The 14,369-nt window shown below is 39.6% G+C and overlaps 1 protein-coding gene across 1 annotated transcript in view; it reads right to left on the bottom strand.

The window, feature by feature from the left end:
* Window positions 1-4,229: 4,229 nt before the first annotated feature.
* The window catches only part of LOC103778524 (ATP-binding cassette sub-family C member 8-like), a gene marked incomplete at both ends in the record, with an annotated part of 22,000 nt that continues 11,860 nt past the window's right edge, over window positions 4,230-14,369 (bottom strand). Inside the window, 4 exons of the mRNA XM_008946114.1 lie at window positions 4,230-4,392; window positions 5,884-6,018; window positions 11,305-11,460; window positions 13,450-13,614. Of these exons, the coding sequence (XP_008944362.1) occupies window positions 4,230-4,392; window positions 5,884-6,018; window positions 11,305-11,460; window positions 13,450-13,614 (619 nt within the window). The remainder of the gene's footprint in view (window positions 4,393-5,883; window positions 6,019-11,304; window positions 11,461-13,449; window positions 13,615-14,369) is intronic.

The following is a 14,369-nucleotide window of genomic DNA, read 5'->3' as shown; positions in this document are numbered from 1 at the left end:
GGAGCTCTGCCCAGCCGCAGGGCCCCCGCAGCCATGGCACCTAGGCCAAGTTGAGGCCTGCTTCTGGGGCACCACGGCTCAGTGCAGGGCTTGCTGGGCCCCTGCACTGCACTGCTGACTCAGGTTATGCTTATGGAGGATTTGCACATAATTACTCCTGTTTCACCAGGCTCGGCTACTTTGTGAATGTCCTTGGGAGCTCGACACAGGTTCTAACAGTACCTGAATATGGCAGAGCTCTGATTTCAGCTGGGTCTCGGGTTATTAAAATGCAAACAATGAACCAGTTCCTCCCTGAGCTTGAACAGCAGGGTCTGTCTTGGTGCCCCAGATTCCCTCAGTATAGCAACTTGTACGCTATAGCATTCAGAGGTTATTAAACTGAGGGGGAGAAGCAAGCAAATAGCACTTCTATATAGCATCTCTTTTAGATCGGGCAGGAATATGGGTAAGAATGCAATAAAAAACAGTTATTCATCTTGCAGCTTGAGTCAAAACCAGAGCTACCATCTTACCCCACACGTCTGTCCCCTCTACCACAGCCTGAGGACATTATTTAATCATCACCTTTCCATTCAACCTTTGTTCAATTTTAATTCACGAAGTAAACAATAGAGAGAAATAATATAGAATCTATAGCTTAAATAGAATTAAGTAGAATTAACAGAAAGGAAAGAGGCTAGCCAGTTCTTTTGTTTTTTAAACTCTGCCTGATCTTTTTTTCCAAGAAGGTACAGCCAGTGTTCAGACAGTACAAGCACTCCCCAGTTACTTGATCTGAAGTGGAGTGTCATCATCTGACCCACAAATACTTCTGGTTGACTGTTTGGTCATCCTTTCCTGGGCATAACCTCCCTGAAGAACTTAATATATTATCAGATGTTCCTTTTTCCTGCATGTGGAAGAATTTTAATGGATCCTTTACATACTTGTAAATACCTGTGTTATTTCATGTAACTCTAATTCCTTGACAGATTAGAGTGTTTGAAAAAAATCAGTATATTTGTACATATATTTTCAAAACAAAAGCTTAGATTTTGAAAGATGAGTATGTATTAAAGCCTAGAAACTAACAGTGTAATCCTCACCTTAGAGATTTTTTTTTTTCCTGATGAAAACGTTCTTTTCTGTATTAAAATACCAAGTAGATTCATTTCAGACTTTCTCCTAATGATTCTATTTCCTGCCCAGTTTTCATACTTCGTATAAAATTGAGGCAGTTATGGTACAAAAACTTGGAAACAGAAGTGAGGCTTGCTGCTTGCAGCTATGCAGTACTTAATTATATTATATCCTTGCATTTTAATTTTGCCTTTGAGACTGCTGCAGCACAGAAGTTCCCTGTGATGAACGAATCTGATGAGGGAATCCAGCAAAGCTGATAAACTTGTCCGAGATGGATCCTGCTCTTCTGCTGTCCCCAGCGTGAGATCATGCCTGTCAAATCACAGCTGGACAGATGAAATAGACTGTGGGGCTGGCAAAGTGCTGCAGCTAAGGCACCGAGGGTCACTTGGCAGCTCACAAGAAGTTGATCTGCATTTTGCTGTTCTGTGAGATCACATGTGCATTTAAGGATTACACTTCAAACATCTTCTTTCATGCAAACAAAAATAAGGGTTTATTGAGCTGCTGGAATTTTAGGAGCATTTTTATTTTCTCAATCATGTAAGTGTGCAGAGTAATAAAATACTTTCTAACAAATTTACTCTGCAGGTAAGACTTTTGGTTTAATTTGATTCGGTTAGAAGTACTTTGTTACTGGAAAAGGCAGACTGAAAACTGGGAAAAATGTTCTAAGTTGTTTTGGAATATTTTAGGCTATTAACTGCTGTTATTTTCCTATAAGAAAGCCTTGAGTTAGTTTGCTTCTGAAGGATTAGGCAAAAAATCATAGAAATGGGAAAAACCAGTCTTTTCTTTATCCATCTTTTCTGAATATATAGTGTATACTATTATAATCTAAAACTGAACATAGGATAATCTTACTAATCAGTATGAAAAAAAAATTACTAAGGAATCTTCTTTGTTACAGTTAAAGAATTCACTGCTGAAACTCAAAAGGTGTCACTATCAACTTTGCAACCCAGGTTTAATTCTGGTGGGTACATTCCATTAAAATTACTGGCTCTTTTAGTACAGATGAACAATTCCATATACGTACAAACTGGATCCAGGCACAGGGGAGAGGCAGGTGAGGTCCAGTTTCCATGTGGTCTTGAAATGGAGTTTTCTTGTGGTCTAGCCAACACTGCCCTGAAACTTGTAGGTGTATTTTCTGTAATCCAATGCAAATCTATTCCTCATGAACAGAAGTAGCTTCAACTACTCCAACAATGGAAGTAGTTCTTCCATTCGTGTTAACAGCCAAGTACAGTTAGCAAATTATTCTAGTGTCTATTCAACACAGCATGTTTAAAAAGTATATAAAAAATAATATTTCTGCTTTCTCATAATAATAATAATCTCATTTCTTAGCCATCTCCTGCCTTTTTCATTTTGTCTTTCTTTCTTAAAAAAAGAAAGCATATGTTCACTATAATATTAGCAAAGGTGCTTTGTGCTGATTATGTCTGTCATTCTATTTATACTTGTGAGAAAATCAGCAACTTGTCCCATACTTATGTTCCCTATATAGTCTGCTAAAGTGCAAGTTCATAAAGATCAGTGTAATTTCTGCTAAAGGCAGAGGGTTTAAGGAGCTCCTGGCTGAAACTACAGGAACACTGTAAGCCAAAATGATATGCAACAACAACATAAGAAAGCTGCATTGGTTTACCCCAGCTGAGAAAATGATCTAGTGCCTCTTACATACACATAAATGTCACACACAATACAAACAAGAACCCAAGTGTACAATAGTGTTTCAAGAGCCAAATGTTACATATTTAGAATATGGTTTCATAGTTACATCACTACTTCTTTACAGAGTAATGAATACTCTTGGGATGAATACACTTTTTTTGTAGCTGTTACAAATGCTACTGTGAGGGTTTAAAATCACCTAAGCCTCCACAGCTCCTTCAGTCCTACAGCTGAACCTGTGGCTCTGACTGCAAATAGATTTTAATGCCACAAGAAGTGCTGTGAACCAAGAGAGCCTGTCTGTGCTCATCTTGGTGTAGGACAGAGTTACTGGCCACACAATCCACTCCAACTGAATTCTGTTTTATGTCAAAATGGAAATGAGTCTCCAAACACAGAGAGCTCAGGATCCCCAGAGAGAAATTCTAGTCTCAGAAGTCTATGGAAACCTCAACAATGTTAGTTAAATTCAGTGGGAGCAGGATCTTTCCTTCAGAGTGCATTACCTTTGTGATCATTTGGCAGGGAATAGAGTCAGCTGCACGTCTCTTGGGTGAATCAAATCAAATAATACTATCCAGACTGGAAGATACTTTCCCAAGAGGCAGCCTTCCTTATTAGCCTAGAGGCTAAATTTTGTACAGGTAGCTTGTAGCATTTGAATACTTCTCACTAGAATTTTCCATTTCATTAATATCTTACAGATTACATGAACAGCATTCTTCAGTATGACTTAATTCTAAAGTCCTACTAGTAGCAATTATACAGGTGTGGCATATGTTCTCCTCAAACACAGAGTTCAGTCAGCCCTAGGTCTTTTTAAAAGGATGATAAATGCCTTAAAGCAGCTTGAAAGATAACATAAGACAAAAGAAACTGGATGTAGACTGATGAAACTGCCAGGATTCTCACAGTTTACCTTTTTAGGATATAGAAATGCTCTTAAGAATCACTTATTTTTAGAAGAAGTCCAATTTTTGAGTAAGAAAATATAGTTACCATCTGTGGAACCTCAATGCAATGACAATTCTTGTCACACACTATGATATACTGGACTGTGCACAATGCAGGAGGAAAAGAAAAAGAAACATCAACAAAGGCTTCTTCCTGAATGCTATTTTATAGAGGAGAATATTGCTGGCTGAAGGTAGCTTTCAGCCTTATAAGCTGTCCCTTAAAAGGTTTTCTCCAGAAGTGTTAATGCTATGAAGCACTAATCTTGCCTTTCTTTTTTAGGCATATTTCCCATACAGGCAAAATTGTACTGAATTAATTGGAAAGTCTGGCTAAATGGAAAGTGAGGAGTACAGGTCAGAGCCTAAAGCAACTGAAAATCTTGACAGCAAAATGGTAAACTCATTAGTAGCTAATAATGCAGTAGCACTTCAGCTGAACACTGGATTAGAATAAAGGAAGAGACTTACTGGATATGGAGGTGTAAAGGGCAAAAGACTTGAGGCTAGTCATTTCTTTCTGTCTGGTTTCCTCTACGCTGCTGTGAAAGATGTGTTCCCAAGCATAGAGTTTAAGCAGCTTAATGCCTCGAAGCATCTCATTTGTCTTCTTCAGTCTCTCATTGGAGTACTCCTGCAACAGTTACATACACATTTACTTAAAAAGTGTAGTTCAAGTACCTGTCTCCTAAATATAAAGGTCACACAAAAATTGTCAGCAGCCCCTTGTAACCAGTCAGATATACTTTGCTAGTCCTGTCCATTCAGATGTTTTGCTGCTGTTTTCCACAAAGGTGAGCTTCCCTAGAGTTCAGCTGCACAGGCTGTTTTTTTGCACTCCCAAATCACATAACTTGTACCGAAAATTTTACTCCTCTTTCAGCTTTCCCAGTACTTGCAAGACAGCCTCTCATGGCTCGCAGTGCCCAGCGCCCTGGCTGGATTCTCAACAGGCACTCTGACAGGGCACAGAGGAGAGGAGAACACACAGAGAAGCCCTGACTGGGACTCCAGTGCAGTCCACACGATGTGGAAACATTGACTCCAGGCTTCAAAGCAGTGAGGCCACATTAGCCAGAAATGGGGATCCTGTAGGGAACCCTGACTGAGCAGGGCCAGCTGGCTCAGGCACAATAATGCACTGCTAAAGTTATACTCCCAGCAAAGCATAACTGGAAGTTATGCTGCTTCCAGTTTTCAGGCTAGCTCAAGGTTCTTTGTACCACACTATGTTGTGCAGGGGAGGCATTTCTGGTACAAAATGTGCTGTTACCACCTGCAGGAACTTCTAGGTGGTGCTGTCTGCTTGGAAGCTGCAGGGATGAATGCTGTGCACGTTTCTAGAAGGTTATACACTGCTGATGTGAAGGCGTTACTGTCCACACAGGAATGTGGGCAAATAAGTCATTACCACCCAGGATTTGTGGTGGAAGAGATTTCAGCAAGCTGTGTGTGCCCATTACAGGTCCATAGTGCTTCCGTGGCAGTGCAACAGTTGCTGGAGGTGGGGATTAGGTTCGGAGCAGCTGGGTATAATGATTCCTATGAACCAGGGTAACTTTGTTCCTAGTCATGCAGGTGATTCAAATTGTAGACAAGCCAAGCGAGGGATCAAGCAACAGCTCAGGACTTGACATATTGCTAAGCTGCCCAGTTGAAGAGCTGGCTGTGGGAGGTAGGACTGCCTGCAGGTCATTTAAATAAATCAGTCTGATAGATTTTCACATCTACAGTGTATCTGGGGCCTGAGTTAATCTGCAGTACTGCTACTTCCTTGGACCTTGGACAGCTTGCCTTGCATGATTCATTTATTTGTGCATCTTCTCACTGCACAAAGCCATTTCAGTGATTACAATTTACATTTACAAGTAAGAGAGATCGTAAGTTTTTTAGCTCCTAGGGAAACGCATTCTTACTGCAAAATACAAACCCCAAAATGTGGACCTTTACTGCTGACACTTACCATGTTTTCACATTCTTGAGTTTAAAGTTATTGAACATGACAAAATATTTGAGAATCAGTTCCTGGTCAATGTCCATGGTTAGCTTTGGAATTCCAAAAAGGGACCAACACACAGTTACCAGAGGTGAGATTTATATCATGCACGAGTTTGAAGACACTTACCAATGTGCTCCTCTGGGCCTGTGAGAGTTTTGTTGCTACAAAGTACTGAACAGGTGCAAGGACTATGATTACTGCTGCCCCAATTAAAGCACTGATTCCAAGAAGGTAATAGAGCAGAAGAACTCCTACAATTATCTGTTGGGAGAAAAGAAAGTGAGGGGAAGGCTTGGGATGGCTTCACTTTGTGCATGCGCCATGAAGAACAGTCACAGGGTAACTAACTGGACAGCATGTCCCAAACCTTCACTTCAAATAAACTCTAACATAAACTTGCAAGGCATTGTTTTAATGATGCACAGTACCAGACTGGCAATGACCATTAAAAAAAGGTTAAAGAAACACCTTAAGAAAAAAAGGTTTGTCTTTGGAGAAATAAGAATCTACAGAATCACAGTCTGGATGGAAAAAGCTCCTGTAAGCAGATCAATAAATGCAAACAAGCTATACAAGCTACCAGTGTTGATTACCACTACTCTAATGACTGACTCCTTAACAATCTGGAGCACTGACACACTGTATTATAAACTGACAGATTAATCAGAAGCCATAGTGATAGAAAGTTAATTTCATACATAATTTCTTTTAATTAAGAGAAAGAAAAAAAAAATTTCCTTAAAGCGTTATCTACTGCTCTTGCTATATTTGTATACTCTGATAATCCTCACAGGAAAACCATCTTCCATCATTTAGAAGCTCAGTAGCCACAAGCCCATCCATTCCCACACATACTTATGGGAACTGGGTGTTTCCATGAAGAAAAACAGAGTCCTTAGTTTCCACATTTCCATTTTGATACTTTCATTAAAGGCACAGAGAGAGAAAATACAGATTTTTTTTTTTTTTCCCCCTTAACAATCCTTTGATGCCTCTCTGCAGATGAACTAAACTAAAATGGGACTTTTAAAATGAGTCACAGAATTTACTTAGAAGACATGCAGTAACGTGAAAGTAAAGTCCCATTGTATACACATCACAAATCTAGCAAGAGCAAAGGTTAAACTGTAAAATAAAAATCTTCCAGCGATGAGTAAGTGAGCAATCTGCTTCCATCTGAAGTCAGGAAATCCATGAGTGTATGAAGCTAAAGAAACCTGCAAGGCCTCTGCAGATGGCCTTGGCAGAGCTCCCCTCCAAAACATGAGATGGTCTTGGCCTTTACAGACCAAGATACTCATTCCCAACCGCTTCTTTGAGGGCAGACAATCTAGGCACTCAAATACAGGAAAGCATTGAGCAGTGCAGAGTTAAGAGATGGTCAAAACCACAAAGTCAGTGTGGAACACTGACCCCCTGCATTCCCCCACTACTGGTCAGTTGTCGAGGACGTGATGGGACCGGCTGGTTCTAGAACCAGAGGCTCAGCCTCTTTCACAGACAGGGGGAAAGCTGTTCTCACTATTGATCCTGAGGGGTTGCTAGCTCACGGCTGCTCCCCCCCGTCCTGGCTATTGACAGCATCGGTCTCTGCAATAACAATTCTGTTTTCAATAGATTAAAAGTGATCTCATTTTCATCTTCTTTATATTGTGATAATAAGGCCAAAGTTTAAAAATAGACTCATCATGTATGGGCCAAGAAAATATAGGCTCAATTTAAGTATTTGAATACTTGTATCTGGAAAGTGCTGAAATCTGTAAACATTATTGCAAATAATTCTATATTTATCACACTGCACATGACACAGTCAAGAATAAACAGTACATAGATAATATTTGAACTGCTGGAGGACAGCATCTGGCAGATGGGAAAGCTCTCATTAACATTTCTGAGAAGATAACGACCATACTTTTATAAAACTGTGCAATTAAGCATTTCCCTTTCATCAAAATCCCAAAGCTCTTACCTGCCAGAGATATGTATCACGAGCAACAAACTCATCAGTAGCTCTGGTTATTTTGTCTTGATTGTTTATGAAAGATAGGAAATACTTTCAGACAGAAACTGAAAGAGACAAATGCCCTTTCACTACAACTGTAAGCTATCCCTGCCAACAAACAGAGATATGAGAATACAGGATTTTTTAATAATCACAATGAAATCAAACAAGGGTGTTTATAAAATGGAGGTGGGGGAAGCACCTTTATAGGGCCTCATTTTGCTCCCAGGGTTTCAGCCAAGCCTACTGAGGGCATCTTTCAATTGATGGACATCCCCAGGCCTCTTTTCATGGATTTCAATGGCCTTCAAACAGTAACTTAAGGCAATGATAAAGCTCCTATTGACTCCAGTCAGAGCAAAGATGGGGCTCAAATGATCTGGGCTGTATAGAAAACCTAACTCGTTATGAATGGCTAGGTCTTCTAAGTCAATTCTAATTACAAAATAACAAAATCCACAGCAGATGTTGAAATGCTAATTGTTAGGTTAAGAGCTATGAAACAGTCAAAAAACTGTTTTAGCTAATAATGAAGCTTGTTCAGCTTTTTATTAGCTGTCTCTGGAGCATCCAGTAATTGCTTTCACTGCCTCATAAAACAAGGTATTGAATGAACATTGTGGAAAGATGTTTTGGAGAAACCTTTGTGAAAGGTGAATGAAACCGTGACTCATTGATCTGAGCCTGACAAGGCTGCACCATCCACAAAACAGAAGTGTGCCTGGACACTGATTGTCCTGACCTGCTAAAGGAGCATTGCCAGGTGAGTTTTAATGCAAATATAATCATATTTTCAGAAGACTGTCAAAATCTGAGTCTGTGACTTCTGGCACATTAGAGCAAAATGTCACAGAATACGCAATGAAAGTGGCCTCAGCTCCAGTTGCACTAAAGCTCTCTCTACCCTGAGCTCCTACAAAAAGCATAGATGTAACTGGTACCTCTCACATAGCCCCTTTACTAACAGACAACGGATACTAAGCCTAGGGGATAACTGCACCCTAAAGGATAAATTAAAGGGTGGACTCTTCTTAATGCTTCAGAGCTCTTCCAGCATTATCATTTTAGCAGTATACAACCACCGACTTCTTACTGCTGGGTGCTTCAAGTAAATGGACAAAAAATACACTGATATCCAAACTACTAACAAAGTGCCAACCAGTAAGCACATTTAATCTGATATTTCACATCAGGTTATTTTCCTCGTAGTTGTCTTCTCTTTTGGAATTAGAAATTAACACATGTTCCTTGATCATTGGGTTTTTTTCTTCACATGGAAATAATCTCGATGCCATTCCCCTCCCCCATAATATCAGGGAAACCATCCTGATGCTAAAAAATAAGTCAAGTTTATTCCTAAATAATTCCTGCTAATAATTAATATATCCACCACCCTTTTTTAATTCCAGAAAGGAAAATGCTTTCAACTGGCATCTAAGCCTCTCCAGAGTACACCAGGAACACCAGTCCACACCCCAGTGAATTTGCTCCTGCACAAGGAAGAGACAAACGTGTTTATACTTTAGGAATGCAGCCACACCATGACCTGTATTACATGTGACTACACACACTTTAAATCTTAATATTTTAACAGGTATAGTTATACACAGCTCACACATGTATACACAAGCCGTAGCATGAGTGCATGGTTAAAAGTAGTCATCAGTTAGTAAGCTGCTGTTCACAACTTCATGTGCACACCTGATCTGTGGCAATCTGACCAAAGTATCTTGTTTTAGACAGGAACAACTGTAAAACCCACTCAACTCTAACATGTACCTTTATTGTCTGAAAAGAATGCAGATCTCCTGAAGGCCAGCAGTCTAATGCTTTAGTCTTTGAATGACATTGATCTGATTTATAGAATCACCTCAATGAGTGGCTTTTCTCCCCTACCCCCAACTTTTCTATGTAGTATTCTTATATACTCATAATCTTATAAAAGAAAATCACTAGTATAGATGTTGATGCACATGGTAACCCTCCTAAAGCTATGTTAGAAACTGACTGGAAATCTCACCTGCCAGTTGCAGTACCTACAGTCTCATGAGAGTTATTTCATTTTTGGACTAGAGCAGGCAATGTGAACTGCAGAGCTGCTGGGCAGATCACTTGCAGCTGTCTGACTGCCACAGCAGCCAAGTCAGGCTCTGTGTAGTGCTGGAACCAGACTGCTTTTGTGACATGAACACAAAAGAGTTTTCACCATGTTTTTGAAACTAAACGACACTTTTAGAAAACACTGAGTGCATTTAAACTCTGCTGCCTTTTTGTCTGTATTTACTTTTAGCACTGAAGCACTCTCGACAAAACTACACCCAGTATCTGGAACAAAGCAGAAAGAATTGCAGGCTAATGTATTAATATCAGATGAAACTACATGCTTTACTGTCAGTTTTCTCAGGAAATTCCTAAATGGAAGTGCAGGGGGTTTCTATGGTTTTGTTTAAGTACTGGCTCTTCCAAAGTAATTTGTACTTTTCCACTGCTTCAGTAAGTGCAAATTTTGAACGATGACCTAAGGTTGTACTCAGATTGCTTTGACCTCCTCCTACTCTGTGTCTGCTCTATCTTTTTACTAGTGTGAACTTAACCACATGGTCATCCAGTGAGAGCAACCACTTCAGACACTCATGGGAATGCTATCTCACTGGAAAAAGACTGGCTTTGATCAGATTAGTTTTTCAGTAGCTCCACAAGCTCATGTGACACAATGCACAATCTACAGAGCTGGAACAATTAAGGAAGTAAAAATGCCATGTTTCCATTTTGGACATAGCCTATCAACTCCTGTTTAATAGGAGAACAGGCTTCGATTAATTTAAATCAATTGAGAAAGTACCTTCTGAGATGGGACTCTGCTTTCCTCATCTTAAAGACTTGCTAAGACACAGCTGTATTTCACTGGGCATTACACATGCTATGAGGCATGTGACACGGAGCCAGGAGTCACCAGGTGATTGAGCATGACTCAAATGGTGATCTGCCCATGTCACATGTAGGAAAGGGGATTGAAGGGATGAGAGCAGTATTTAGAGACAAGAGACCAAAGACACCAAAGAGAATAAAACAGCAAAACCATTTCAAGTTACAAATGTATGTGTGGAATTTCATATGCTAGAATGTGTCATCCACGAGGCAGCAGTTGTTTTAAGGGATGTCCAAAACATCACCTCTAAACAATCATATTTTTAAATAAACTGTTACTTCTCTTGCTTCTGCTGGGATTCAGAAGACAAATGAATGCAATACATTCCAGTTAACTCCCCTGACATATTAAATGAATGCATTGGAATAACACAGCCTGCTGTGCCCTGTAAGTCCTTGTTACAAAGGCAAAGCATGTTTGGCAGAAGTCAAGATCCAAACAATCCTAAATACCTAGGGTCCTGTCACAGATGTGAAATGTATCCCATACTATGTTTCTAGACGTTAAAAGCTTGAATCTTATTTTGATATATTCTTTAACTTCTTCAACATTGCTACTTTCTTAAAACTAATAAGCGATCAATCGCTACAGACCAATGCACATTCAGTCTCCTTACCTGTACTGGCATAGCCCAAAGGTTAGGGCAGAGGAAAAAGAACCACATGAGCTGATTTGTGTCTATGGCAACTAGGTTACAGATCTGGCCTGCAGTCATCTCCCCCATAGACATGTTAGAGGTTGAAAGCTGCATAATTTTATTGTATATTTTTGTCTGGAAGAGAGGTCGAAAGATGTTAGCATACAGAAATAAAATAGGATTTCTAGCTCTGTTTAAAACATAGGTGTAGTCCAGCATGCTGAGGAAAACCAACATTCCCAGTAATCTGAATGAAAAGCTTAAATTTGGGCCCTTTCTGGTATGATGAAAGATTTTGAGCTATTGAGTTATTATTCACCCACAAAAAGCATATTGCAATTAGATACAGAATGGTTGTCTAAGTACTCTCTTTTGTATCCCTGTAGATCAGCAAGAGAATGAAACCTTTACTGCCCAAAAGGCCCCAGAACCATATTAACAACTTTGATTCATACCTCCAGCTTCTCCATGGAGTGCCTTGGCTGTAGCTAGTGCTAATAAAATAACGTATCATTACATTCAATACGTAACAGTCAATATATTATAATCCTTGTTATTTTTCTGTGACGTCTGATTCAGGTTTCACCCAACCTCAGGACCATAGTTCTGGCTGAGAACGTTGCTACAAGGTTTATTTCACAGACAACTGAAGTAACAGGTCCAGTTCTGTACTGAATTAAGTAGTTAGCTCAGTGCAGAATCAGGCACCAGGTAAAGAAGTAACAATACACACTAATGACCAGTAGTGTTTTACCAGCCAGTTTGGTAAAATGCTACACAGCAATGCTTTGCAGTCATGAAACTGAGCTGACAGAAGGCACCCTGATTCAACAGCTGCCTTTAGATCAAGTGCCAGCTGTCCATCACAAAGCATAAAGTCATGTGGGGCATGTGGAACAGGTGAAGTTTTACAAGGAAGGAAAAAAGATAAAAGGTTGAAAGAAAATTTAAAAATTATAGGGAAAAAAATTGTATACAACTGCTCGCACAGAGTTTGCCATGAACACCAATTTTGTTGTTTAGAGTGATGGCTAGAAATTTTCCAAATTGACTAGTCCGACTGCTGGTGTTATCTGCGCCTCTGTGTAATGTCCAGTGCAGAGAACACAAACCTTTTCTTTAACCTAATTATGTAGCACTATTTCCCAAAAATTCCCCTTTTACACTTGCTGTGGTCCAAGTATTTCTCAGGTAGTTGCAGTTCTTCTGTTTGATACAAGACATACAATTTTTTACTATGTATCCGGGGTCAAATTATTACTTCTTCAAGAATTTTCTGCTTTACTCTCATAAGGGAAAACAAGTGGATGGAATCCAGAAGTCTGTCAGCTGACAAGTGCTGCCAAGTGTAGGATCAAAAGAGGATTAAACAATTAGGCTGCTACCGAAAGCATCCATCTATCACACGGGCTCCCAGAGGACCTCCATGGCCACTGGTGAGCAGTGTAACTCACAAGGCTGGCTTTCAGGCTGCCAGAGGGTCTGTTTCAGCCAGTGCACTTGGCAGTATCACACTGTAATCTTACCCCTAATTCTCTCATTGCCAGGCACAGATCTTTATATACTATGCAAAACTTTGATCTGCTGTTCACAGTTTTGCAATGATTATTGGACTCCATTTTACCTGCCTCACTTATGTCCAGTAATTAGACTCTGCAACGCCCGGTAGATTTTGTGGCACTACCCATGGAATAAGACTGGGAATATGCACTGGGAAGACAACCTACCCTTTTGTCCAAAGTATATTTCCTAGACATTTTAAAGCTGTATTATTTACACAAGACATTACAAAAATGCACCTGTGAGATGGGAGAGGTGCAGTTCACAACCTAAATTATTTCAGAAGTTACATTCAGTTTTCCTGTCAGCAAATTTATGCTCAAAGGTGAGAAGAAATACAGCATTAGATATTACAAATAAGCATTTATATAAAATCATCAGGTATTGATGATAAAATCAGAGGAAAGAATACAGGTCTAAACACAATCTTTAATAGCAATGCTTACATTCAACACATTTCAGGAAAGAAGCATTTTGGAATTTAACTACCATAATTACAATTGGTATTTACAAATACACATATGATTCGTATGAAAATAGGTGAATTAATAACACATTGGCTACCTGTATTGCACCTCGCAAGTTGATTCCTGTTTCAATAGCAACGTAGTATGATGCTTGGAGAAATGTCCTTTGCAACAGAAGGGCAAAAAATAAGAGCACAGCCAAAACATAAGCATTGGACAGGAACTCTTGAGAGGAAATAAAGAAAACACCAAGAATTTTAGTCTGAAAAAAAAAAAACAAAAAACCAGTAAGTTAGAAATCGGATGCAAGAGTAATTTAATTATGAGCTTTGCATAATTAATAAGCAGAGATAACCAGTTCATTACTTTGAAAGTGCTCCCAACCTCATCTGAAACCTCATAGTTTATCAATTCAAGGAAATAGTCACATAATGTGCCAACTCAGTGAGCTTTATTTAAAAGCAGAATGACATTTATAGGATTTCTGATATCCTTCCAAAACTGTAGGACACTGAGTAACTCCATATAGTCATTTGCCAAAAGATGTGAACTGCCTAAATCTTTCTGTCCAAAAGAACTCGATGCTCTGAAAGGACAATAACTAGTATTAGCATAACAAACAACTCCAGTTACTGAATGCTAAAATGACCACAACCTGCTGAAAGCATCCTTCCAACTCCTGGAACTGTGCATTTTGCTTTGGTTTACAGCATCTTGTTCAGCATTTTTACTTATGGTCATTACCTTCCAACAAATTCATGGGATCACCCAAGTGACATCTTGAAGCATGTGTAGAGCTTACTGGGAAAGCAGCACTTTTAGTCTAGATTCCATTTTACAAGCAGACACCTTTGGTGCCACAACTATTGATAGGCTGGCTCACCTTGGGAAGCCTGCTGAAGCTAAAATGTCTCTGCCTTCCTCTTTCTCCCCTTGGCTCCTTCAAGCTTCAATTGCTGGTTTATGCTGCCATTAACAGCACAACTAGGAAGAGGTCTCTTTCCATTCCCTCTTAGG

The sequence above is a fragment of the Merops nubicus genome, unplaced genomic scaffold (genome assembly GCF_000691845.1).
Source record: "Merops nubicus isolate BGI_N331 unplaced genomic scaffold, ASM69184v1 scaffold25148, whole genome shotgun sequence".
In the NCBI taxonomy this organism is placed as follows: Eukaryota; Metazoa; Chordata; class Aves; order Coraciiformes; family Meropidae; genus Merops; species Merops nubicus.
Note: the sequence above shows the minus strand (reverse complement) of the source record. Positions and strands in the feature narration are given on the sequence as shown.